This window comes from Crocodylus siamensis, chromosome 4 (genome assembly GCF_052110815.1).
Source record: "Crocodylus siamensis isolate JL-2025a chromosome 4, ASM5211081v1, whole genome shotgun sequence".
Taxonomy (NCBI): domain Eukaryota; kingdom Metazoa; phylum Chordata; order Crocodylia; family Crocodylidae; genus Crocodylus; species Crocodylus siamensis.
The window spans coordinates 21,963,009-21,988,246 of NC_143398.1; the positions used below are offsets into that span (position 1 = coordinate 21,963,009).

At 44.5% G+C, this 25,238-nt stretch overlaps 1 protein-coding gene across 6 annotated transcripts in view; it reads left to right on the top strand.

Moving 5' to 3' along the window:
• The window catches only part of MAGI2 (membrane associated guanylate kinase, WW and PDZ domain containing 2), a 1,241,136-nt gene extending 1,223,939 nt beyond the window's left edge, over positions 1 to 17,197 (top strand). For all 6 annotated transcript variants that reach the window (XM_090041911.1, XM_090041915.1, XM_090041916.1 and 3 more), the window contains one exon: positions 14,262 to 17,197. In XM_090041911.1, the coding sequence (XP_089898037.1) occupies positions 14,262 to 15,064 (803 nt within the window). In that variant the 3' untranslated portion in view covers positions 15,065 to 17,197. The remainder of the gene's footprint in view (positions 1 to 14,261) is intronic.
• The last annotated feature ends 8,041 nt before the right edge of the window (positions 17,198 to 25,238 follow it).

Consider the following 25,238-nt stretch of genomic DNA (forward strand, 5'->3'; position numbering starts at 1 on the left):
TGCAGTCCTGTAGGCAATATCGTCCTATGGATTGGCTGTAAAACTGCAGTAAAGAAAACCATTTTCTTTAATGGCTCTCATGGTTTCAGAATAGACAGAAAAGGACTCACTCCAGCTGTTACTTATGCATTAACTGAGAGCAGAATGAGGGGATATACACACACAAAGTACTGGCTGTCTAGTCAATTATATTTACAAGTATTGGCAGTCCTGACCACGGGGCAGACAGTTCATAAGTACAGTTCCTCCTCCACACCTCCCGTAAAACCTCTTCCGCTAGGGACAGTTCCCATGCCACTTCTCCCACTGTCACTGTTCCCAAAAATGATTGTTTCTTACCTGTTCCTGTTATTCAATATGGCTAGGGACAAATATTACATATAAACCGGTTTAAGTGATCAGAAACTGGTTTAAACCTGTAACAGAACAGAAGTTTGGTGCATATAAATCAGTTTCAAAATGGCCAAAATTGATTTAAGATAAACCTACTTGAAGTAGTATTCGATTAACTGATTTAGGTCAAACCAGTTTATGGAACTTCTGTCCCAGACCTCTTCCTGGTTCAAGTTAAATCACAGTCCCCTAGCATCCCAGGATGCTTTGCAGCTCTGGGCTCGGCTGTACTGTATGCTCAAGCAGAGCAGGATTGGCCTCACCCCTCTGCTCCATAGCTGGAGCAGTGAGAGCTGGCTGACAAGAGGGTGGAAGTGGAAAACCCAGCTGGGAACAGGGCCTGGTCTGTTTGGTGGGGGCAGGGCAGCCCCTGCCAGATTTTCCCCACTGCAGTGGAGGGGGCAGGGGTGTGGGACAGCATTCTCAGGCAGAGGGGAGGGAGCGGGATTAAACCTGAAGGGGGAGCTGATTGTGGCTTACCACTATATCAGAGGCAAACATCAGGGGCTTGATGAACAACTGTTCACCAGGGCATCCTGGGGGAAAACTAGAAACAACGGCCACAAACTCCTGGAAGATAGTTTCAGGCTGAACATTAGGAAAAACTGCTATACACCTAGGGTGCCCAGACTATGGAACAAGGTTCCCCCAGATGTGGTGCAATTCAAAAAGGATGTGGAGAAGCTTGAGAGAGTCCAGAGGAGAGCCATGCGCATGATCAGAGGTCAGGAAAACAGATCTTACGATGACAGGCTGAGAGACCTGGGACTCTTTAGCCTGGAAAAGCGTGGGCTCAGGGGTGATCTGATGGCCACCTATAAGTTTATCAGGAGTGACCACCAGTACCTGGGGGAATGTTTGTTCACCAGAGCGCCCCAAGGGATGACTAGGTCGAACGGTCACAAACTCCTGCAAGACCATTTCAGGCTAGACATAAGGAAGAATGTCTTTACTGTCCGAGCCCCCAAGGTCTGGAACAGCCTGCCAGCGGAGGTGGTTCAAGCACCTACATTGAACACCTTCAGGAGTAAATTGGATGCTTATCTTGCTGGGATCCTATGACCCCAGCTGACTTCCTGCCCTTTGGGCAGGGGGCTGGACTTGATGATCTCCGGAGTTCCCTTCCAGCCCTGATGTCTGATGTCTATCTACCCCAGAGGTTTTCAAGAGAAGACTGGATGATCACCTGGCTGGGGTCATCTGACCCCAGATATCTTTCCTGCTCATGCAGGGGGCTGAACTGATGATCTTTTGGGGTCCCTTCCAGCCCTATGACTCTATGATTTCCCCCCACCACACTGGCATGGGGACCCCAGCTGGGGTCTGCCCAGCTTTCCCCTCTGCTGCCTGTTCACATAGCAGGAGCCAACCTGGGAAACAGCCTCAGGCACTGCCCAGGCTGGCTCCAACCATGCCCCCTGCCACATGAAGGGCCAGCACAGGGGGAAAGCTAGGCAGACCCTGGCTGGGTTCCCTGTGCCAGTGGGAGAGGGGGGAGATAAGGTTTTTATCCCCTTTCCTCCTTCTGCTTCACCTGAGGCAGTGCCTGGGCTGGATACAGCCAGGCACCCCACTGCACAAGCAGTCAGAAAATTGGGCAGACCCTGGTTGGGGTTCCCATGCTGGTGAAAGAGGCGGGTGTTTAATCTCCCTCCTGCCTTCATCTGAGGTGCTGTCCTGGCTGGTGTCTGGCCATGCCTCCCTGTCTGGGACAAACTTAGTAAGGGCTGCTTCTCCCTTCCCCCTTCAGGCATACCCCAGCTGGGGTCCCTGCAGGCCAGGTTGAGGGTTTAAACCCCTCCCCAATCGTACTGAACAGCCTGCCAGGGACTGGCTATGCCGCCCCTTACCCCCCCCCCCAGCTCAGCTTCCCTCCAGCCTTCTGGCCACTGCCAAAGGGAAGGGAGGGCTCTCTCTAGTACCATTTCTAAGCACTTGGAGGAAAAAATGATTAGGAACAGTCAGCATGGATTCACCAAGGGCAAGTCATGCCTGACCTACCTGATTGCCTTCTAAGATGAGATAACTGGCTCTGTGGATACAGGGAAAGCAGCAGACATCATATACCTTGACTTTAGCAAGGCTTTTGATACCATCTTCCACAGAATTCTTTCCAGGAAGCTGAGGAAGTATGTATTGGATGAATGGATTGTAAGGTGGATAGAAAGCTGGCTAGATTGCCAGGCTCAACAGGTAGTAATCAATGGCTCAGTGTCTAGCTGGTAGCCAGTATCAAGTGGAGTGCCCCAAGGGTCAGGCCTGGGGCCGGTTTTGTTCATTATCTTCATTAATGATCTGGAAGGTGGGATGGATTACACCCTCAGCAAGTTCATGGATGATACCAAGCTTGGAGGAGTAGTAGATATGCTGGAGGGCAGGGCTAGGATTCAGAGTGATCTAGATAACTTGGAGGATTGGGCCAAAAGAAATCTCATGAGGTTCAACACGGACAAGTGCAAATTCCTGCACTTAGAATGGAAGAATCACATGCTCTACTATAGCCTGGGGGCTGACTGGCTAAGCAGCAGCCTGCAGAAAATTCAGTGAACAGTAAAATGGATATGAGTCAGCAGTGTGCCTTTGTTGCTAAGAAAGCCAACAGAATACTGGGTTGCGTTGGTAGGAGTATTGCCAGCAGATCGAAGGAAATAATTATTAGGCTCTACTCCGCATGGATGAGGCCACATTTAGAGTACTGGGTGTTTATACACATGATCTGGGGGTGGGGGTTGCAGGCACTTTAATTAGAGGGGTTCAAGAACTGCTCTAATTAAAGCTCTCTGAGCGTCTCGTGTATCAGCATCCCTGCACTGATAAGTAGTGTCCAGGGTGCTTTAACTAAAGCTTGTGTGACAAGCTTGTCACACAAGCTTTAGTTAAAGCACTTCCACTGCCATTTTTCAGTGTGGAGAGACTGACAAATGAGACACCGGAGTCTGCTGGACCATGGTAGTAAGCCTTGGCTGGAGTGATGTAGCTGGGGATGGTCCTGCTTTGAGCGGGGGTTGGACTAGATGCGACTTCCTGAGGTCTCTTCCAAGCCTAATTTCCTATGATTCTATGAGAACAAGTGAGAACATCTGGCTAAGTCAACTGACTCAGGTAACGAGTCTCAGCAAGGTTAGACAGCCTGAGCAGAGCACCACAACAGTGTGTCTATACTGCTTCCAGCCCCTGTGCTAGCATATGCAGAACTAGCTGCAGTAGCAGAGCTATCCGCATCATGCTATATAGACATACGCCTGGAGTCACCACTTTACTGCGTAACTGGCCAGGAATGACATGAAATATAACAGGTTTCATGAGCCAGTGTCTCTAGTGAGACTTTTTTATTTCTAGCATATGGAAATGACCTGTGTTTATTTGACCATAGTTGTAATGATTATCACTGCCCCTCCAAATAACACCTACTAATGATACTACCTGAGGGGAAGTAAACCAGCAATTGATGCTGTTGCTCCCAGTTCATCTCCTTTATAGAAATTATTACTTCTAGGGAGATTTTCAACAACACCTACTTGTGTACATACTTCCCCTTCATGGCTTTGAAAATCTCCCCCTTTATCTATTTTTGTCACAGTAGTAAAGATGTTGTGGCTGTTTTGCTATAATAATGGTGATAGCTGAAGTATCATGGTCCCCTATAACAACAGGTAGTTCCCATCCTACTTAAGTATTTCCTTCAGTTTCAATGAAACCTGGTAATCTTCCACTTCCTGGCTAACTGCTGCACTCTGGCATTATGTTCTGGTAAACACTTGCCATTTTCATTTCTACCCAGAGGTGGTTGCATTTCAGTGAAGCAGGAAAGAAAGTGGAATTATTTTTTGTATCAGGTTTGAAATTTTGATAAAATGATCTGAGATCCTTTGAGATAAAGGCATCTAAGTATAGGTTATAATTAAAATTACGGCCACAAGCTTTGTTTATATGTGCACAACATCTTCAAAGTTAAAGCAAAGACTTATTGTTTCTGCAATAACAACAAATGCCTCCCAAATCCAACCATAACCTCAGCAAGAAGAAAGAGGGAGAGAAATCATTAGTTTCATAACTTGAAAGCATATAATTATGCATTTTTCATGTTTATATTTGTTATGGAAAAGCAATCATCTTAGTGATGGTTGAACAAGCCCAAACGAACCATTAGGGGTTGAACACAGTTCTTAAAAGGTTTTTCTTTTGAGCAACAAATTGCTTTACATTACTGTCCTTTGATATACCCAAGAAATTCTGATATTTTCCTAAAACATTTAACATTAGGGGAAAAATACGTTTCAATACCAGCACATCAGTATTCTCTCTGCTGCTCAGTTACATGTTGCAGTGACAGTGGCTTGTTGACATTACCATTTACCAAATCTGAAGGATTCTGTTCTGCATAATTTCCTCTCATTTAAAAAGAGGAGGGGGGGTTTTTCCCTCTCTCTCAAAATGACAACGTCTACAGATACAGAAAGTCATTGTTCTCCGCTTCTAATTCACATTTCATATCACTCCTCAAAATATAAATGGCAGATTTACTTCATACCAGTTTCCTCTCTGTTACACAGATGCTGGAAATTCTTTTGTTAAGCCATAGCAAATGTAATATTTATTAGAATATCACCAAAAAATGGATACACGAATTCCACCAGGACCAATAGTTTACATAAAACAAAATCCTGGCAGTTCTCTCACAGAAAACATTTCCATTAAATTCTGCCTGCCAGTAGTACTTTTTGGACTGGGAAATGCTGGTACTGTTACATATTTTAGATTACAGATAATGCAGCTGTTGAATTAATTCACACCCATTAACTCTTTGTTGCATCTAAAAATGTGCCCATTAAAAACATTGTATTACTGCAGGCATCAGACTTCCCTTCTGATCCAATACGTATAAATGAAATAAATAATAGAGTCATCTCAATGCAATTTGGGGTAGAGACAAAAGTTTTTACCTGCCTACAAAGTATCACATGGCCTAAAGTGAAAGGTATCAAGGTTTGGGGTTTAGCGCAAGTCTTGCATAGACACGTGCTGTCATCCTATAATTATTTTTTTTTATGCTTTCCCAGAGGCATAACTTGTAAGTAGTAAGATATGTGCCCTGGACCAGCATTTCCCAACCTTGGATGCCTCTGCCTGCTGTGGCTCAGATAGCCCCAGAGTACACGTCTCCCTTCTCCCACTGGCAAGGCCCCAGCCCTCCCTCCTCCATACAAAGTGCTACTTTACCACATAACTGTATGCCTAGAGGTGAACTGCAGGGGCACATTTGGCAGTGCGGGTAAGAATGGAGCAAGAGAACATACCTGAGACAGACAGGGATGGCTGGGGGCACTGCAAAGAAGGGTACACTGCAAAAAGGGAGTTGTGGAGAAACAGGTCAGAGAGCCAGTGCCACAGGAGGCAAAGGGGGCCATTGGAAGAGCATGAGAGTCTCCACCAGGGTTGGGAATCGCTGAGCTGAGTGAGCAAGTGGAAGGGACCTTCGGGGTGCCACCCTTCTAAGCCTTAAGGGATTTCCACACACATACCAACCCGCCGCCCTATTCTAAGTCTGTGCCCATGGTATCCATAGTCAAGCTGGCTTTAAATTAGCTTGGGTACTGACAGTCTAGCCATGTTAGCAGTGCACCACAACTTTTCTGAGTACTTACTGAGCTTTCTCATATGGTTTTGCAGCCAGGACTGAGTGTTGCTGTGCTGCAGCGATACTGCTAATGGTTTCTAAGGTAACAAGTTTACAGGTAATTCAGGTATGTCTGCATGGCCCACAGTGACTACAGTGAAGCCCAGCCCTAATGCAATATTTTATACAGTGCTTACACGATGATGGCATAATATAGTTATCGCAGAGGTGTAAGACTAAGGTTCTGTCCATTTGTGAGGCATCCAAGATCCTGTGGCATTTTGACCAATAGTTAAAAGAATAGACATAAGCCTTCCTGGCCAGAATCTGATTGGGCAGCTGGTGAAGATGGTTGAACTGGTTCAGATTAAATATGAAATAAATATATGTGGCATGTACCAAATCTTACATTCAGCCCTTTACTAGGGCCTGAATCATTTGGACAAGGCTCATGAGGGCAAACAGCATAGGGGTTTTTTGGGGCATCACAAGTTGTTTCCAAATCATCTTCAGGGATCCTTCCCGAGTGCAGGATCCTATACAACTCTGTTGTTTTCAGAGTCCACTCCCCACTCTGGTCCAGTCTATTAGTCAAAAGTTGATAAGTAAGTGGGATTCAATCTTCAGCATTCTCAGATGAGAGCTAATTAATTTTCAGGGTGCTGGCACATTCTTAGTTTGCAGTGACTAAATCAGATCACCGGATTTTGCTGGTCCTATTTACAGCATTGGAATTGCTGGCTGCCTATACATGTGCTCGGGGGCAGAACATTTAAATTAGAGCAGTTCCTGGGCAGTCGCCGTAATTAAAATGGGACACCATCACATGTATTAAGCCCCACAGAGTTTCAAAATGGCCATGGGATGCTTTATCTAAAGTTCATTTATACAGGTTTGAATAAAGTGCCCCTGCAGCCAGTTTGAAATGTGTAGGGGATTACTACATGTAACAGTGAGGCGATGCTGGCATGTTCTAATTAGAATGCAGTGCAGACTCAATTAATAGATTTGATGCTTTCTAATTAGAATGTGAAGGAGCACATCTATAGGCAGCTGATGTTCCCGAAAGTAAGTGCATCTACACATGTAAGTAAGCTGGAGTGACAAGCCCAGCATGGTACACACCAGAGAAAACTGCTTCCAGGAACAGCATTTACATGTGCACCCAGGACTGCAGAAGTTCAAGCTGGGATGGAGTGGCCCTGGGCTACCAGAGGCCCGGGGAGTCAGCCCCAGGCTCCAATTGGTGGCGTTGGGTAGCAGGGGCTGGCTGGGGCACAAGGATGCTACAGTGCAGGGCTAGCCAGCAGGCAGCACCTGTACTTTAGCACCCTCCTGCCCCAAGCAGCCCCCGTCACAGTCTACACATATGTTTAATTGCATGTAATTACTCCATCATAAGATAATACCATCTCCAGTGAAGTTAATGTATCTACTGTGTCCTAATACACATGTAGACTGAGATGCTTTGTGGAGCTAATCAGTCTACTCTGCAGTAAAGTGCATGTGTAGATGTACCCAGTAATAGGCTACTCTGATATCACTGATCTCTCATGAGATTTGGGCATCAAGAATGGCTCATTAGATTCTAGTTCTATTCAGCATAAAAAAATCACATCACAGGAAACTGTAGAAAAAATAATATAGTAAGTTTGTTTATGTCAATCAAACACAAGCTCAGGAGCCCACTAACCTAGGGGCAAGGTGTTTATGTTAGAGCTGCAATAGGTATTCTAGTTGTTTCTTTTTCCTGTACTTGTGTCTTTTCTACTCTCATAGCTGGTTATAGCGGTTTTGTATGGGTGCTAAACAGAGGCATAGTGTGGAAAGAACACACCCTAGGTAGCCATCTCACCTTTCCCTGCCCTCCCTTCCTCCTACCTCCTCAATCAGGAACAGAGCAGAGAGCTAGGCAATGTGCATCACAAAGTGCAAGGTGTTTTGGGAATTGTAGTTCTCTAGACTGGCAGTGGGCTTTGCTGTTGCTTGGAGGGGAGGGGAGGGGAATTTTCACCCATTTTAGCACTGAAGCCCATGTCCAGAAAGGGGGAAAAAATGCTAAATTCAGCTGTAAAAAAAGGGGGATCAACCCCCACCCCAACAAACTGCACTGCTGTTCTACAAAACTACCCTTCCAACAATGCCTTGTAGTCAATGACACCCAGTGCCTGTGCCAGCAGCTTCCTGGATTCACAAAGTGCCAGCAAAGCAAAGCAAGGCAGTAGTCAAGGTAAGCAGCAGCGAGTTGCCCTGAAGGCCATCCTCCCCGCAACCCTACATCATTCTAGCACCCTTCCCCTTAGGTGGCACCCAGGGCATGTGTCCCACTTGCCCACCCCATGTTACATGACTGGTGTTAAATAAGGACAGAAACAGACATTTAGTTTTTCAAAAGCTAATTCTGATGTGAGTTTGGCAGATATGATCTTCATTTGCAAGTCTGTTCCATTAATCCTTCAAGGAAGAAATTGCTTCAGACAAATATATGGTATAATAAGAAGAAAGCAAGCATAGGGTTAACACCTCAAGTCGTAGGGTGTGTCTAAGCTGCAGACTATAATGTAGAGGTCCCCACGCTACCTGTAAATGAATCACTTTCAGTGTCAGAAGCAGCAGCAAATAGCTCAGCATGAGGTGATATAGGTTAGATTTTAAGAGAAACTTGCTCACTAAGAGGGTAGTAAAGCACTGGAACAGGTTACCCAGAGAGGTGGTGGAATCTCCATCCTTGGAGGTTTTTAAGACCCAGCTCTTAAAAACTGGGATGAATCACAGAATCATAGAAGTCGGGTCGGAAGGGACCTTGTAAATCTTCAAGTCCAACCCCCCCGCCTGGGCGGGAGAAAAAAAACTGGACTCAAATGAGTCCAGCCAGGTAGGCATCAAGCCTCTTCTTAAAGATCCCCAGGGTAGGGGCCAGCACCACTTCCCTAGGAAGTTGGTTCCAGATCCTAGCTGCCCTGACAGTGAAGTAGTTCTTGCGGATGTCTACTCTAAACCTACTCTCCAATAATTTGTGTCCATTGTTCCTTGTCATGCCAGGGGGCGCTAGGGGAAACAATGTCTCTCCCAAACCTTTCTTATCCCCCCTAGTGAGTTTATAGACAGTCACCAGGTCCCCCCTCAGCCTTCCCTTGTGAAGGCTGAACAGGTTCAGGTCCCTCAGTCTTTCAATGTAGGGTCTGCCCTGTTGTCCCCGGATCATGCGGGTGGCCTCCTCTGGACCCTTTCAATGTTGTCCACATCCCTCCTGAAATGGGGCGCACAGAACTGAACACAGTACTCCAGCTGTGGCCTGACCAGCGTCGCGTATAGGGGGAGGATCACCTCCCTGGCTCTACTTGAGATGCACCTGTAGATGTACTACAAAGTCCCGTTAGCCCTGCCAACCGTGACCTCGCATTGTCAGCCCACGTTCATCTTGGAGTCAATAATGACTCCAAGATCTCTTTCTGCCTCCATGCTCTCAAGAAGGGAGTTTCCCATTCTATAAGTGTGCTGTTGGTTATTACTGCCTAAGTGCAGCACCCTGCACTTGTCAGTATTGAAACGCATTCTGTTTATGTTAGCCCACTCCTGTAACCTATCCAGATCTTGCTGCAGTCTTTCCCTCCCTACTAGCGTGCTCACCTCACCCCAAATTTTGGTATCATCAGCAAATTTAAACAGGTTGCATTTCACCCCGTCATCCAAATCGCTGATGAAGAAATTGAACAGTGCGGGCCCAAGGACCGAGCCCTGGGGGACCCCGCTGCCCACTTCCCCCCAGGTTGAATATGACCCATCCACCACCACCCTCTGAGTACAACCCTTGAGCCAATCTGCAATCCATCTGACTGCGTAGGCATCAATCCCATAGCCGCCTAGCTTTTTAATGAGGATGGGGTGGGAGACGGTGTCAAAGGCCTTGCTGAAGTCTAGAAAGACTATCTCCATGGCAACACCTGCATCCATTGCCTTTGTGACCTGATCATAAAAGGCAATCAAGTTGGTCTGACATGACCTGCCCCTCATGAAACCGTGCTGGTTGCCCTTGAGCATCATCCCTGAAGCCGGCCCATCACAGATGTGCTCCTTGAGGATCTTCTCAAAGAGTTTCCCAAGGATAGAGGTAAGACTGATGGGCCTATAGTTGCCCAGGTCCTCTCTCTTCCCTTTTTTGAAGATGGGGACCACGTTAGCTATCTTCCAGTCATCTGGCACCTGGCCCGAGCACCATGAGCGCTCATAAAGCCGTGCCAAGGGCCCTGCAATAACCCCAGCTAGCTCCCTCAACACCCTGGGGTGGACAGCATCTGGACCCGCTGACATGAACATGTCCAGCCCCTCCAGAAGCTCTCTAACCCGGTCCCCCCAAACTGAGGTCTGGAGGCATTCCCCTCGAGTCCGTCTGGCATCACAGCGGGGAAGTCCCAGTCCCTGCACAAGAAAACGGCGGTGAAGAATTGGTTAAAGAGTTCCGCTTTCTCCTCTGGCGCAACCACCAGATTACCTAGCATACTTTGCAGGGGCCCCACATTACCCAGTGCCTTCTTCATCCTCCCCATATATTTGAAAAAGGACTTTTTATTATCCTTGATTTTGGACGCTAGTCCTAGCTCTATATCCACCTTAGTTTTCCTGACAGCCCTCCTACAGGCCCAAGCAGAGGAAGTATACTCCTTTTTGGAGATAGCACCCCCCTTCCACTGGGTGTACGCCGCCTTTTTGGTAAGCAGGCATTCCCAGATGCCCTTGGTGAGCCAGGGGGGCTTTTGGGCACTCTTGCCCCCCTTGCTTCTTGTTGGGATGGACTCCCCTTGGGCCCCGAGTATCGCTTCCTTAAGGAACGACCACTCGTCCTGGACAGTGAGTTCCCCTGCCCTCAAGGACCCCAGCACCTCACCCACTAGTCTCAACTTGTTGAAGTTGGTCCTCCTAAAGTCTGGGGCTACCGTCTTGCTGCACACCCTTGACACCCTGTGCTGGATGGTGAATTCCAGCAAGCGATGATTGCTATCGCCCAAGTGGTCAAGAAACTGGAGGCCCCTTACCAGGTCATTGCCTGTGGCCAGGACCAGGTCCAACAGGGCATCTCCTCTGGTGAGACTGTGCACCTCCTGGATTAAGTGGAGGTCCTGTATCTCAGCCAGGAACCTCCTGGAACGGTCCGTCCTGGCTGACTGTTCCTCCCATCAGATATCCGAGTAATTAAAAATCACCCATGACAACTACATCCCTTGCCTTACGTGCCTCTGCAAGCTGGCCCAAAAATTCCTGGTCCAGCTCCTCCCCTTGGTTGGGGGGGGTCTGTAATAGAACCCCACTGTCAAATTGCTCTCCCCATGGCCCCCTTGAATCTTGACCCAGAGCACTTCAGCCCGCCCTTCCTCTGACCCCATTCTACTGGCAGAAGATGTGTAGTGCTCCTTGACATAGAGCGCCACACCCCCACCTTTCCTTCCTTCCCTACCCCGCCTGTAAAGCCTATAGCCCCTAATGCTAACTGCCCAGTCATGGGACGAATCCCACCACGTTTCTGTTAGCCCTATGACATCTGGGTTTGAACTAGCTATTCTGAGGGCGAGTTCCTCCTGTTTATTCCCCAATGATCTAGTTGGGCATGGTCCTGCTTTGAACAGGGGGTTGGACTAGATGTGACCTCCTGAGATCCCTTCCAACCCTAGCTTTCTGTGATTCTATGATTTGGGCTATGTTTTGCCATGCTGAGCTCTGTGTCACCCAAATAAGTTACCTGCAATACTTGAGTCAGCTCATTCACAGCTATCTCAGATATCCTTGCATTGCAAAGCAACCTGTAGTCTAGACCCACCAGTTTTGTGGTAGAATAATCCAGAAATGTTTTTGACTCCAGAAATAAAGCTCAGTGACATATTTAGGTATAACAGGGTCCAGTAGGCTTCAGGTCTTCTCAGGCTAAGAGTGTGCTTTTCTCCTTCTCCTTCTCCTTCTTAAAGCCTCTCCTTACTCTACCAGTTTTCCACAGCAGAATTAAGAAAACAAATGAGCCCGGAGATAAGTGGAAGTTACAGCACCTGCTTTTCGTAGGCAAATTCACGAGAGCCAAGAAGCACAAAAAGTTAATCCTTGTTTTTATTTTTTTCTTGCTCAAATACCAGCCATGGAGCAGATGGTATATTGCACAACCTTAAGTAGAGGGTAAGAAAGTGCTGGGTCTTTTTTGATTTAATCAAGACCCTCAGCCCAGTTAAGTTTCAAGCCCAAAGTTTATTTATCTTACACAGAACTTGCACTTTTCCCTTTTCAGTATCTATTTTTTTCCTCACACATATGTTCATTATGTTTAAGCACATAACTGGCACCATCTGGTAAAATAAATAGCTCCTCAGATAATCATGCTGCTCATACTCATTACATCACTCACCTCACTATCGGCTCTGCTATTTTTATCTGCAAAATACACAGTCAAGTCATTAGCTTAACTGTACAGCCTCAGCTGAGGATGTCCTAAATTATTGAGAAAAGGACATTGAATTTTCCAAAATAATGTGCATCCTCATGTTAATTTGAAATTTGCCATAGATTTTTTTCAAGAAAAACAAACGGGGTGTGTGTGCGTGTGCATTTTATTTAGGAGATAAGGATCTTGCAGCCCCGGCCCTATGATCACAGAACTGGCACAGAGATGAGGCTCTCCCAGCCCGGGTTCTGCCACCGCAGGGCTTTGGCAGGGAAATAAGGATCTTCCAGTCCCAGCCCTGTGACCGCGGAGGTGGCACTGGGAGATGAGGCTCTCCCAGCCAAGGTTCTGCCATCACAGGGCTTGGGCTAGGAGATACAGATCTCCCAGCCCTGTGGAGCAGGAGATGGGAGCTGCCTGCTGCTGGAGCAGGGGGACATTGTCCCCACACCCCGGCAGCAGGCAGCTCCCAGGGCAGAAAGAAATCTCCCACCTACTGCTGCCCCCTGCTGCCTGGCTAACTGGGAGTACATTTGCTCCCGGTCAAGGGTCTACACATCTGCTACTGTACAGTTACTAATCTCAAGTAAATTTGCTACTTGCATTTGCAGGTAGCAAATTTACTCATGATTAGAGCCAATTACTGCACAGTAAGTATCTACATGCGTAGATTAGAATAATTAGCTCTGCCATGCAGTAAAGTGTTTCATGTCGATGCACCCACTGTGTGGTTTTTTCAGAACAGTTCAGACCAATCAGTGCTGTCCCAGAGAAGCCCAGCTAACTCCCTCAGTTAGAAGGTAATATTTTCTCCTTCTTGAAACATGCTGTTTCTTGCTATTTGCGCCACCTCATTTATGTGGATCCTTGCAATATCCCTTTATCTTTGGCAGCATGTGAGTCTTTGTACATATAGCCACCTAACAAGAATAATTACAGAAAAGCATTTATCAATCTGAGAGGCTTCTCTGGGCTTCATAGTTAAAGGGTAGGGATACAAATAGGAGACAGACTGCCAGCAGTCACAATGAGTCTTCAAAACTAACGTCTCAGAACTAATGCCCCTTAACAGGAGTTCAAACAAAAGGCAGTGACTACTCATGAAAGCAAAGGATTGGAATATTGGACTTCTAAGTATTTTGGAGACATAGGTAAACCCAATTCATCCCCCGCTCTTTGTGTGTCAGTGCAGGATGTACCCCTGTATCATAAGGAAATTGGATCTACACATTCTAACCAAATGCTGTTGGAGTTGAGTAATTGAGACAAATTCAAAATTAATGGCCAAGATTTCCCCCAGTCTGCATGCCTTCACATCAGGCATAATTTTAGGTCCCTAAATACTGCAATTTAACACCTAGGTGAAAGAAGCTGATTTGATGGATGACCTAATCTGGGCTACAAATCCGTGCTGATTATTTTATGCTTGTAAGGAAATGTATACTAGAGAGAAGATCAGCCTTCACGTTTGTCTTTTGAGACAGCGTTGATCTTGCCAAATAACAAAGCTGTTATAATGATATAAAAATGTATTTTATTTGTCACTACTAATTTTTCACTATTTAATAAAGGCAAATAAAAAATCAACTTATGTCAGAGACAGATATTTTCAGTAGTTGCACTGTGCTAACTTCTGCAGTTCTTACTCATCCAAAATTCCCAATGATTTTATTTTTGCCCTTCTTACTTCAACTAGAATTTTGCTTAAGTAAAAACTGCCATGCTGACATCCAATATGGATTTTAGCTGTTGCATGCTGTTTGAAAAAAATTAAGTATTGCCAATTGTGTAAATAATTCCTTAACTACCTTTTCTTTGTTGTTATGACAGACGAACCAAACTCCTGGAGTTCTCCCTCTGCCACCTCCCCAGGTCTGCCGGAAGTAGCTATTTCCCTTGATGACATAATCTCACCATTATCTTCATCACATCTAGCCCCACCTTCTGACCCTTCCCATCAGATAAACCCAGAGCCAACATGGGATATGAAGAGGGAACATGATGTAAGAAAACCAAAGGAGCTTTTGGCAAATGGTCACAAAAAGAAAAGGGTAGGAGAGCAAAGAGAAAGGTCAGCAAGTCCTAAAAAGATAGACAGGTCAAAGCATGAAGAGGCTTCTAGGAAGGGATATTTAGAAGGCAAAAACAGGACCCCTGATGGTGGCAGGTCCACCTCTGAAAGTAAGGCTGTGGGACAGAGCACTGTGGTCGAAGCTGGAGCAAGAGAGCATGTGTGTGCTGGGACCAATGACGAACAGGTTGGGAGACTGAAGAAGTCAGAAAGCAAGAGAGGGGGATCTCTAAGTGCAAAAGAAGATCACAAATCCTCCAGTACCACTGAGAAGAAACCAACTGCAGCTTCTGAACATGTCAGGCTTGACTCAGGTGGTGCTACAAAAGCGTACGGTAGCAATAGCTGTAGCTCATATGGAAGCGATATGGACCACAACCAGAGGGACCCTGATGGGAAACCCAGTGAGTTCCCGAGGAAGGGATATCTTCATTCCATTAACACTCGTAGCACCAACACTACAGTTCGGAAGGCAACTGTCTCACCAGGCCCATGGAAAATTCCCGGATCTGATAAGCTACCTAGCGTAGTAAAGTCTGGCACTTCTGCCATGAGCAGATAAATAAGTGACTGTTGCCCTCTAACTGTTTCACATTGACGCAGAACATTCTTCTTAGCTTCTGTCTCACATTGATTTATTTTAATTTATTTTAACTATCACGCATACACACAAAGCATTGAGGAATGAAAACATTAATGTGTAATTCCATGACAATGTGCACAGTGTCTAATAAGCTCAAACAGCATATAGTCAACATGGAGATTTAAAACTGACCCTAAAGTCCCCAGTTCCATTTTAGGGACTTTGGCAGCTATGGAAGAAACCAAAACATTATGACAGACAGTACATCAGAGAAGAATGGTGCAGTGTAGCTTTAGTATTTTTTCCACTGCATGAAGGACTTGGATTTCATTCAAACTTTATATCAAGAAACTGGAACAAGTTAGAGCAATCACAAACTGGAACATCGCCTTAAATAAAAACTGCACGGAGCAAGCTGAAACTGAGAAAGGATCTTTTAACTGAGCTAAAATGTTGTAAATAAATTGTTCTCAACATATCTAGACAGGGGTTAAAGGGTTTCTCTGAAGCATTTGGAACTGTACACTCATGATATGTCTCCACTGTTAACACTTTGGGATAATCCACATGATACCCAGTAGCATAGTTCACTGGGTGCTACAGGAGGAGTTGGGGAATCTAGTGGATTAGTTGCTGTGATACCATTTCTACTGCCATTTTTGTGAACAAATCATATTTCTGTACATTGGAAAGGAGTTAGGGTGGAGTTGTATTTGCAAATTGTCCTAGGAAACCGTTTATCACAGGTTCCCCTAATATTGCATGTAGCACACAATCTTAATTGGGCAAGCTCAAAATTGAGACACTAACAAGATCCTTATAATGAAAAGATGATTCTTAAAAGAAAAAAAAGCTGCAGCTTCCTTGAAGAAAGGCCTTTCTCTCTTGCAGAATATGGTGACTTTACTACAGAGCTATATTGCAGTTATTTTTAAAGACTTTAAATTCTTCTTCTTCACTTTGACAGAACAGATGCTACTGAGGCAAACATTCACCCAAACAAAACTTGTTTCTGAGACAGATGCTCAAGTGTCCTCGTTTGTATTATGGAAATGCCTCTGCTAGCATTTCTTCCCTTTTTGCCCCGCATTTTTATTTTTATCCTACTTGCTTCCCTGTCTTGAATTTCAAGCCTTAAGTACTAATGCTTAACTTTCCAGTCTGCCTTCATAAGACTCCATGTGCCGTCAGCACCGTCTTGTCCCTGGTAAGTTACTGTAGGGTTTGTTTGTTGTGTGCCAAAAAAGCCATGGGCAATAATACACTGGTTGTTAAAAAAAAAAAAAAATCAGGAAGATAAATATTCTCAGAAAAGTATATATTTTAAAGTTAGGTATCAACTGTTCTGCATGTGCTCTCTCCAAAAGAGTCACATTGAGATTAGCATTGTTCCAATAGGTTAGTACCTTACTATCGCTCTAAAATATTGCTCTAGACTGAGATACTCAGTTTCATTCTCTTCTTACAAGTATGTGGGCATGTTTTTTTTTCCTATCAGAGTGTTTGAAAAGCCTCCAATAAAGGATTTTGCAGCTTTTATATACCTTTTTTTAGAAAACATCAATTATAATTTTTCAAAAAGCACAAACCCACGTAGCTGTTTACCCAATTTTTATTTAATTAAAAAAAATCTTTATCCCCTGAACTAGAAATTCAGTATAATTTGCCATTAATTTATTGAATCTGGTTTTGGACAGTGCTTCTGTAGCGTAGGTGCACGCCCCAATATCTTATTTTCTATGTGTAAGGAAAGCAAACAATAAAACCTGAGAAACAGTTGAGATTATGCTTGCATAAACTCTAATTTGCACAGTTCGCAGCTACTCCTTGTGCAGCAATTGCTTTATGCGGCTGTAATCGATAACCTGTGAAGACAGCACATCATCTAAACCCCATTCCAAATAATATTTCTGTGTAGTGTTAGCTGTGAATTTACCCTGTACAGCTCTATCTCTATAAATATAATTCCATGTATTAATAGTCACAGAAAGGCTGTAAGTGAGCAACTATTTTTATGAAACGCACCACTATGGATAAATTAACTTTTACAGAAATCTTGTTTACTGTATGATATTCTAAACCACTGTCAAATAAAATATATATCCAAAAAAATTTTTTTCCATCTGTATATACTGTGTCCTCACTTTCGCGTGATTACAAAATCGGCTATCAAGAAATATCAGTCTGTGTTGTCATGAGTGAAAATATTGAACCATCCACAATGTAAATGAGAGTGCTAGTTTGAGGAAAGGTGGGAACCCTGGATAACACAGCGACAGCCAATGCGGAGACTACAGAGAAATTTTATGATGCTTATCTATATTTGGGTCTCTCTTTTGGTTTAAAAGAAAACTGAGGTCTTCTTTTCCCCCTCTATCATAAGCTACAAGAAAAAGAGAAGGTCAGACACACAATATAGAAAGGGATGTTTTGTGCTTATCTAATAAGTACAACTGGAATTTGACAATCAGAGGCCTAAAAAGATTTGCCGACTAGAGGGGTTGTAGAGCATGATTTGATTCCCAAGTTTCCTCATAAAAATAGTTTATCAGAACATATTTGAAAATGTCAGCGAGTAATTCTGTAGGATGGACTGGAAGTATGGTAAGATCAAGAGTGCTACAGGAGCTTAATCCTGTTGCCATTGAACTTAATAGAAAAATCCTTATCAACTTCAGTGAGAGCAAGAGACAACCCAGGTTTATCAAATAACTTGTGACAGACACCTTTAACTGTAACTAGTCAAAAATGGAATCATTTCCCATATACATGACATTTCGAAACAAAATTAATTTTATATTTTAAGCCTGTCTTAACATATTTCATATAAATATTTGATCCACCACAAAATTAGAGTATTCCACCATCTTTGGGTGGATTTCAGAGCGATGATGGTGCTCTTTTGTTTTTTACTTTCTTTACCTTTACCAGTAATGAAGGGGAAATTTTAAAAGGGTAAGAAACTAAGAAAAGATACTAGCTCACTCTTCTGCAATGGTTGCCTGAATTTTCCCATGTGGAAAACAACAAACAGAAATGTTTTTCCTCACACTTTTCAAGTCATTTCTTCCCTGTGCTAGTGGAAAAGGAAAGTAAAAGAAACAAAAAGGGAAGTGATAGAAATGAAATAAAATGCAGAAACCAAAGAATGAATAAAAAGGAGAATAGAAGTTTCCAAAACATGAAATTAAACGAACACTAAGTCGCTGTGAAACAAAAAAGTGGTTTATATAGGGGGGAAAGTTTCAATTAAATTTCATTTTTCAATACAAAGTTTCTCCATGTGAAATAAGGTCAACCAGTTATACTAATAGCTATAATAGTGTGTTTTTCACTATTGATTGTTAACAAGCAAACATAAGAAACACACACTCAAGGCTGCATTTGGTTTAGAATCTGCCCACATCAGAGAGCTGGAGCTCACCAATTCATTCCCATGTTGAATAAGAGCTAATACAACTCCCGTTGTAGGGACTGTCTTTCTATTGAGTTCAACGAGATTTGGGATAAGGATCTGAATACACAACTTCAGGTGTTTTCCTCACCATCACATACTTGTTTTATTTTCTACTATCAAACATATACAATTAGCAAAACAGTCCTCACAAGGTGGTTCAATGGGAGTAATCAGAGGGGAGGTTTTGGTGGGGTTTTACTGGCGTTTCTCCTCATAGCACCACATACAAGTTTACTGCCATGGGCAGGGATGCTGTTTGATATTAGTTGGTACAAAAACACAATAAACTGTTCTGACACAGATTTGACCCTTGCAGTGTGCGCTATAAGTGAAGTACACTAAAAAAAAGTTTCTTAATGTGCAAATTAATTGGGATAGCTTAGCTGCACATAGGAATAACACACATTATGAGTTTCCTCTCTATATAAAGAATTTCTGTAAAGGCTAAGAGATATGAGATCTTTTATATTTTGTTTGATTTTCTTTGCTTGATCAGGGAAGAGCTAACTGCACTCACATGGGGACAGGTTTTACTATTGATTATATATAGCTGAACCTCCTTCTGGTGTCTAGAACTATTGAGGAAGATACTTGCAGTACATTGTCACACGTTTTATTGGTCCTATAAGATGTAGGAACTATGCTACATATTTTTGCAAGTTGTCTGCTAGAATCTTTTCTATCAAAATATTTACACCTGTTACAATGCATACATATTTACAACTATTAACAGATGTACAGAGATAATGCATGTTTGAAATATGTGGTACAGCACATATCATCACAGTGGGGGCTCTCCCCAGGAACCTAAGTTCCACTTCCTCAAGACACTCGACTACTGTAGTTTAAACGTGGATGAACTTGCACTGGCAGTTGGACTACGTGACCTCTTGAGATCCCTTCTGTTCTGTGATGCAAGGTTTCCATGAAACCAAAAACCCAGAACAAGTATTCAGCCTTCCCAGGATATAAAGGAAAGCCAAATAACTATCCCTGATCCCATTAACAATTTTCCCTTTCTCTGGGACGTAAACAAAAGCCCTTCCCTTCCTGCAAGTCTAGGCAAACCATCAAAGTGCAAATTACTCTTCAGGCCATGTCTCATCTCTGTTCTCCCAAACTGGAACCTTCCTTCACCGTTCATATATATATCAGCTGGGCTCATTAGGATAAAATGTTTATTATTATTATTATTATTATTACTGGATTGCATTATCATAGCACCAAGGAGTCCAAGTCACTGCCCAGGGCCCCACTGTCCTTGTCTCCATACACCACATAGCACTTTTGATATTCCTTACATTTTATAAATTTTGTTAATTTTCAGATTTGTCTAAAAGAGTTTACACTAACACAAGAGACAACAAAACAATGGCACTCCCCACCAGCATACTGGCCAGGATGATAGGCTGTAGTCTATCACTGTCACTAAGGGCCTTGTTATATGTTACACTGAGCTGCCAAACATTGATGGGTGTTAGTGGTAGCTCAAGCTTGGAACAGGAGCATGTCCAGGCCAGCAGGGGCATGGAGGACTGAAAGGTAAAATCCTCTGCCCCCATTCTAGGCTTGCCCCCTGCCCTCCCTGGGGCTCCTCTCATCCCCCCTGCCCCTGGGGTTCCCCCTGCCTCCTGCCCACCCCCTGCCCCCCCATGCACACCCAGGGCATTACTTACATGTGGCTGCCCACAGTGTCTGTCCCAGGGGACCAGGCCTGGAGTGCAGCAGCTGCAGCAGCCGTGGTGGCCAGGCAGGCAGTTTAAGCCTTCCCTGCCTGCTCCCAGGGGCAGGCAGTGCAGGCAGCCACAAGCAAGCAGGGCCTGGTGGGGGGGAAGTAAGTGGGGATCTGGGGTGCTAGGAAGGGTGCAGAGGGAGCGGGCTCAATTTGGGACAGTGTGGGAGGAGATGGCTGCGGTGTTTACACTAGGGTATAGCCTACAGTGGCCACACCTTAGTGCAACATGAGCTGGGTAGCACGGATCAGAGATAACCCTGCCCTGGAGAGGCATAACTTTGAGTTGCATAATGAGTACTTAAAATCAGTTTCAGGTGTTGACCTGTGGACAATCCAAGAGTTAAAAGGAGCCACCCAAAATTACTGTGTAGCAAAGCCCTAACAAGCCCCCCACGTGGGATGGGAGCTGGGTTGCACCCCTTACCCCCACACATTGGGATGAGATCTAGGCCATACCCCCTCCTCCCAGGCAGCTAGAATGGAGCTAAATCATGCCACTTCCCCACAACCCACAGGGCTGGGCTGAAGCTTGGCCAAGCATTGTTCCTCCACATGTCTGGATCGGGGTCAAGTCATGCCCTGGGCTGGGGCTGGGCCAAGCCCTCTTTCCCTATGTGGCCGGATGGGGGCCAGGCTGTCTCCTCACCCACCTCCCTCCACACAGCCAGATGTGTCCCCATCTGGGTGCCAGATCTAGACCACCAGGATCTGGCCTGCCAACAGGCAGAAAGGTTGAGCACCACTTATCTAAAGCATGAACAGAGCTCATGCATGATTTCTCCTGAATGCCCAACCAGACTTCTTCCACCTTAAACAGGCAGGGGCATCTCTAGGGTAAGAAGATTTCTCTTCTCTTCTTTCTCTTGTACTCTACTTGCCTTTCCTGCAGACCTCCACTTACTTTTCTTCCACCTCCAACTCCATTCTCCATCCAGATCAGTCCAATCCGCATTTCCTCTACAAAAACAACATCATCACCTGCAGGTCCCCAGACCTTCAGGACTTCACATTTATATTCCTCACCATCCCCGCTTTGATGCTTCCAGTCATTCCTTCCAGCTTGAAATCTTTCCCTTCCTAACAACTCCCTGTCTTGAGCTGAGGTCCTCTTACTTCTTAGTTACTGCCTTCAACCTCTCTCTCACTGAATCATCCTCTTTGCTTTATCACCTTTCCTCATGTATCCTTGAGGAGGTCCTCCTGGCTTGCTACCTCCTCTCCCCTGGCCTCCTCTCCCTAGATGTCTTCATCTGCTGAACCAGCTTCAATGACCATCTCTCTACACCAGTGACTTCCCAAACCACCACTATGTTGCCTTCTCATCCTTTCCCTCTGACATCTCCTGTTTAGAACCACTCAAAAATTGCCATTAACATCATAATTTCAACCTGTTTTAACTGTAATGTGTCTTAAGGGTTCCACAACTTGACAATTTGCAATTTGAGAGAGGATATAACCCTCTTGTTTGGATCTCTCAAGTGTATTTGCCATTCCCTATAGCCTCTGCCACATCAGTTACAAATTCTTTCCTTTTTTTGCCCTTCTCTAACTGCCCACTCCTGTGTGTTATTGTACAGCTAACAGGCCCACCCTTCATCCATCAGAAGCACCAGACTCCATAACCGTGTGTCCACTTTTCCCATATGTATTTATGTTCTTTCTTCCTTTCCTTACCTTTAATAATGGGAAAACTATGCATAAGGCCAGTAACCTTTCTTCTTTCACAGACCCGCATCTCTTCCCTGATGATTAAAAACTATGGACGACAACTAGCAAAATGACCAGTAGGGAACGTCTGTTACTTGTCTTATTTGTTTGCAACCTTGTAATTTATGCACTTCTTAAATTATTAACCAATCAGAAGCCAGCTGGTTCTTCATTTAGCTGCCTTTATTACTGCTTCCTTCATCCTTCTTTCTCCATTCCTTCCAATTGCTTTTTACACACACTTGTTCATCTTGTCGTGATTAGACTATAAACTCTTTAGGACTAGAAACTACCCTAAGTTTGCTTGTAAAGTGTCAAAAACTAAGTTACAGTTGTACAGTCATTTTTTATATTGCAGTTGAGGAATTCCTAAGACATTGTGGAGAAATAAGTTATTATATAGGGATTTAACGACAGTGGCTATGTACCCCAGGCAAACCAGACAAAAGCACTATACCAACAGAAAGGAAAATGGAGCTTGACACAAAACTTTCTCTACAGAATACTGGAATATATCATGTTACACGCTAAAGAACTAATTCTATTGAGTAAAATATCTGCCAATTTATAGCATAGGCATTTATATCTGCCATGGGACAGTTACACCAAACCACGTAGTAAGTGAATACAAATTATAATCTTAGCCACTTTAAAATTGCACTCAATAAAAACACACATATAGAGATATCAACACACACACACACACGCACACACACAGAGTAAATTAACTTCTATAGTAGGATCACACTAATCACTGAGTTGTAGTTTTTCCTAAATGCTAGAGTTGAATACTTTGTTTTTAAACCCAAAACCTAACAGAAAGCACACTAGTGCTTAAGAAGGGGTTGCACAAGCATTGGTCATGGATGATCTAGGAGTAGTCATACCTGGGGTGTTCTGTAAAATGCTGAAACTCCAGGACCTACCACCTATCTTGTACTGTGCATGGATAGCTGGGAGATCACAAAAATGGCTTCGCAGCCTGTTGCAGGTGGATGTTAGAGAAGACCATGCTCAGCTGCAAGGAAATGAAACTGAACTCCACAACTCAGTTACAAAAGAAGATTAAAGGAGCTGGGATACATTTATGGAGGGGATATAGAATGAGAAGATCTCACGCTCTAGTTAGGGGACTACAATGTGTGAAGTTATGCTTGCTGTCCCCAGGCTGCAGAGCAAAGTGGATGGTGTTCAGTTTCTCCCAGTTCAATGCTTTCCTGAATTTGAGAGGGTGCAATCTTCTGGCTCCCAGGAGCAGTCCCTAACAATCATATTTACCTAGTCTGGTTTCCTGTTATTCTTCCTCTCTGGTCCCGTAAATCATGACTTCCTAGAAAAAGTTCATAGCCTTAAGAGGAGGCGTGATGAATGCCAGCCTAGCTCATAACCAATCCAGCCTACCCAGTAAAGACACTCTACTCAGAGGTTGGAGATATAATGGTGAACCCCCTCGGATGAAAGATGAGATTAAAACCAGGTGCATGCTCTAATCATTAGGACATTACATGAGACACAAGCAGCAGCACAGTGGTCTCCTTCTTAAAAGAAAATGGCCTCAATTTTTGTTTTCTTTTTTTTCTGAAGGGAGAAGGGTTGAGGTTTTAGAGAGTGAGGTAGGGGTGGGGGTTGTAATCACAGATCTGTGCTTAGGCTCCTCAGTTCTGCCTAAGTCTACTTCAGACACCCAAGTCTTTCACTAGAAGCAACCCTTCATCCCCCTTACTCATCAGTGGCGAGGTACTTCATATGAGAATTGACACTTATCCGTCATATTCTTGACATGTTGTGACAGGTGGCATTTTTTTTTTCACTGTGAAAATAAAGACATTTGTTTTGGAAGCTACTCTAGGTGCTCACACCTAGTAACATTATTTGAATTCTCTGTAACAGCATTATTACGTAGTCATGATCACGGACAGATCTAGGTTTTTGGAAAGGGGGGAGCTGCAGGGGTGGTTGCACCCCTTGCTCCCAAATGCCTGTCTCCAGTGGGCCAGGCACGTGATTCTTCATGAGCAGCTACCAGTTCCTAAATCAGGTAAGAACCTGCGCCCCCGCTTTCCCTTCTGTTCTCAACAGCACTTCCCTGCTCCACCCTGCCTCGCTGACCCACTGCTGTCATCGTCTCTGGCTGCCGCAGGGGCTGTTCCTGCTGCACTTGAGCCAGGCTGCATGCAGGGGCTGGGTTCAGTCAGAGACAGCAGCAAAAAGAGGGACACCCCCCTCCCTGCTCCTGCCCTGCACCCAAGCTGGCAGACACTGCCCAAGGCCATTGCTGCTATCCCTGGCTGAGCCTGGCTTCACATGCAGCTTGGGAGTGCGACAGTAGCAGCACTGGAACTCCCCAACCCCCAGAGCAGCTGAAGACAGTGGGGACAGCAGCAGCGGTAGGTGAGGGGGGTGCCAAATGGGAGGGCAGAGGGACATGGACATGCCACTGAGCATGGAGGGGAAAGGAGCTGGGAGATGCATTGCTTATATGTTTAAGAGGCTTTTTAAAAAGTCCATGCTGCTGCTTCCTCAACATGGTCTGAAAGAGATTTGGTGGGGGGGTGACTGTGCCACTGCATCCCCTTGGAATCCACCCTGGTCACAGGTAGAGATAAAGGTTTTCCTCACGTTCATCATTAACAACCTTTCTGTCTATTGAAGGCCACTGTCAGCATCCTGGTTTCACTTTCATGTCTCCTTTAGCAGTGGTCTGTCTTTATGCTAGTTCTGTGAGGCTCATTGACCGGGTTTGTATATACGCTGAGGTTTGGTCTATTTTCCAAAAAACTATCACCTAATCTATCTGCTTAGGCTAACCTTAGAGAAACAAGGAAAATTAGCTCATACTGAGCTCCATGCTAGCATTGCTAAACAGCTACCAGCATCTCAGCTGACTAGCTTAAAACTAGCTGAGATACCCATCACATCTGTGACTTCATCAGAGAGGTACCCTAAAGGCATTATACCTAAGGACTTTTTGGAAGGCAGTACAAATATTCTGCATTTAAACAAGTGCAGGAAAACAGAATTTGACCCTATTTTTTGTCTGTTACCTGGTATAATTATTAATAATACCAACAACAATCTGCATTTGTTTAATAAACGCAAGAAAATATAGTTTGTAGGAAGGCCCAACTCAAGTCTGATTCCTTTGACTGCCTTTTCTGCATGGTTAGCCATTCCCAGGTTACACAGAACTGTAAGTGGCTATTGATTAGATATAATGACTCTTCACAGAGCCAGTAATTGTGCTTCACACTTGC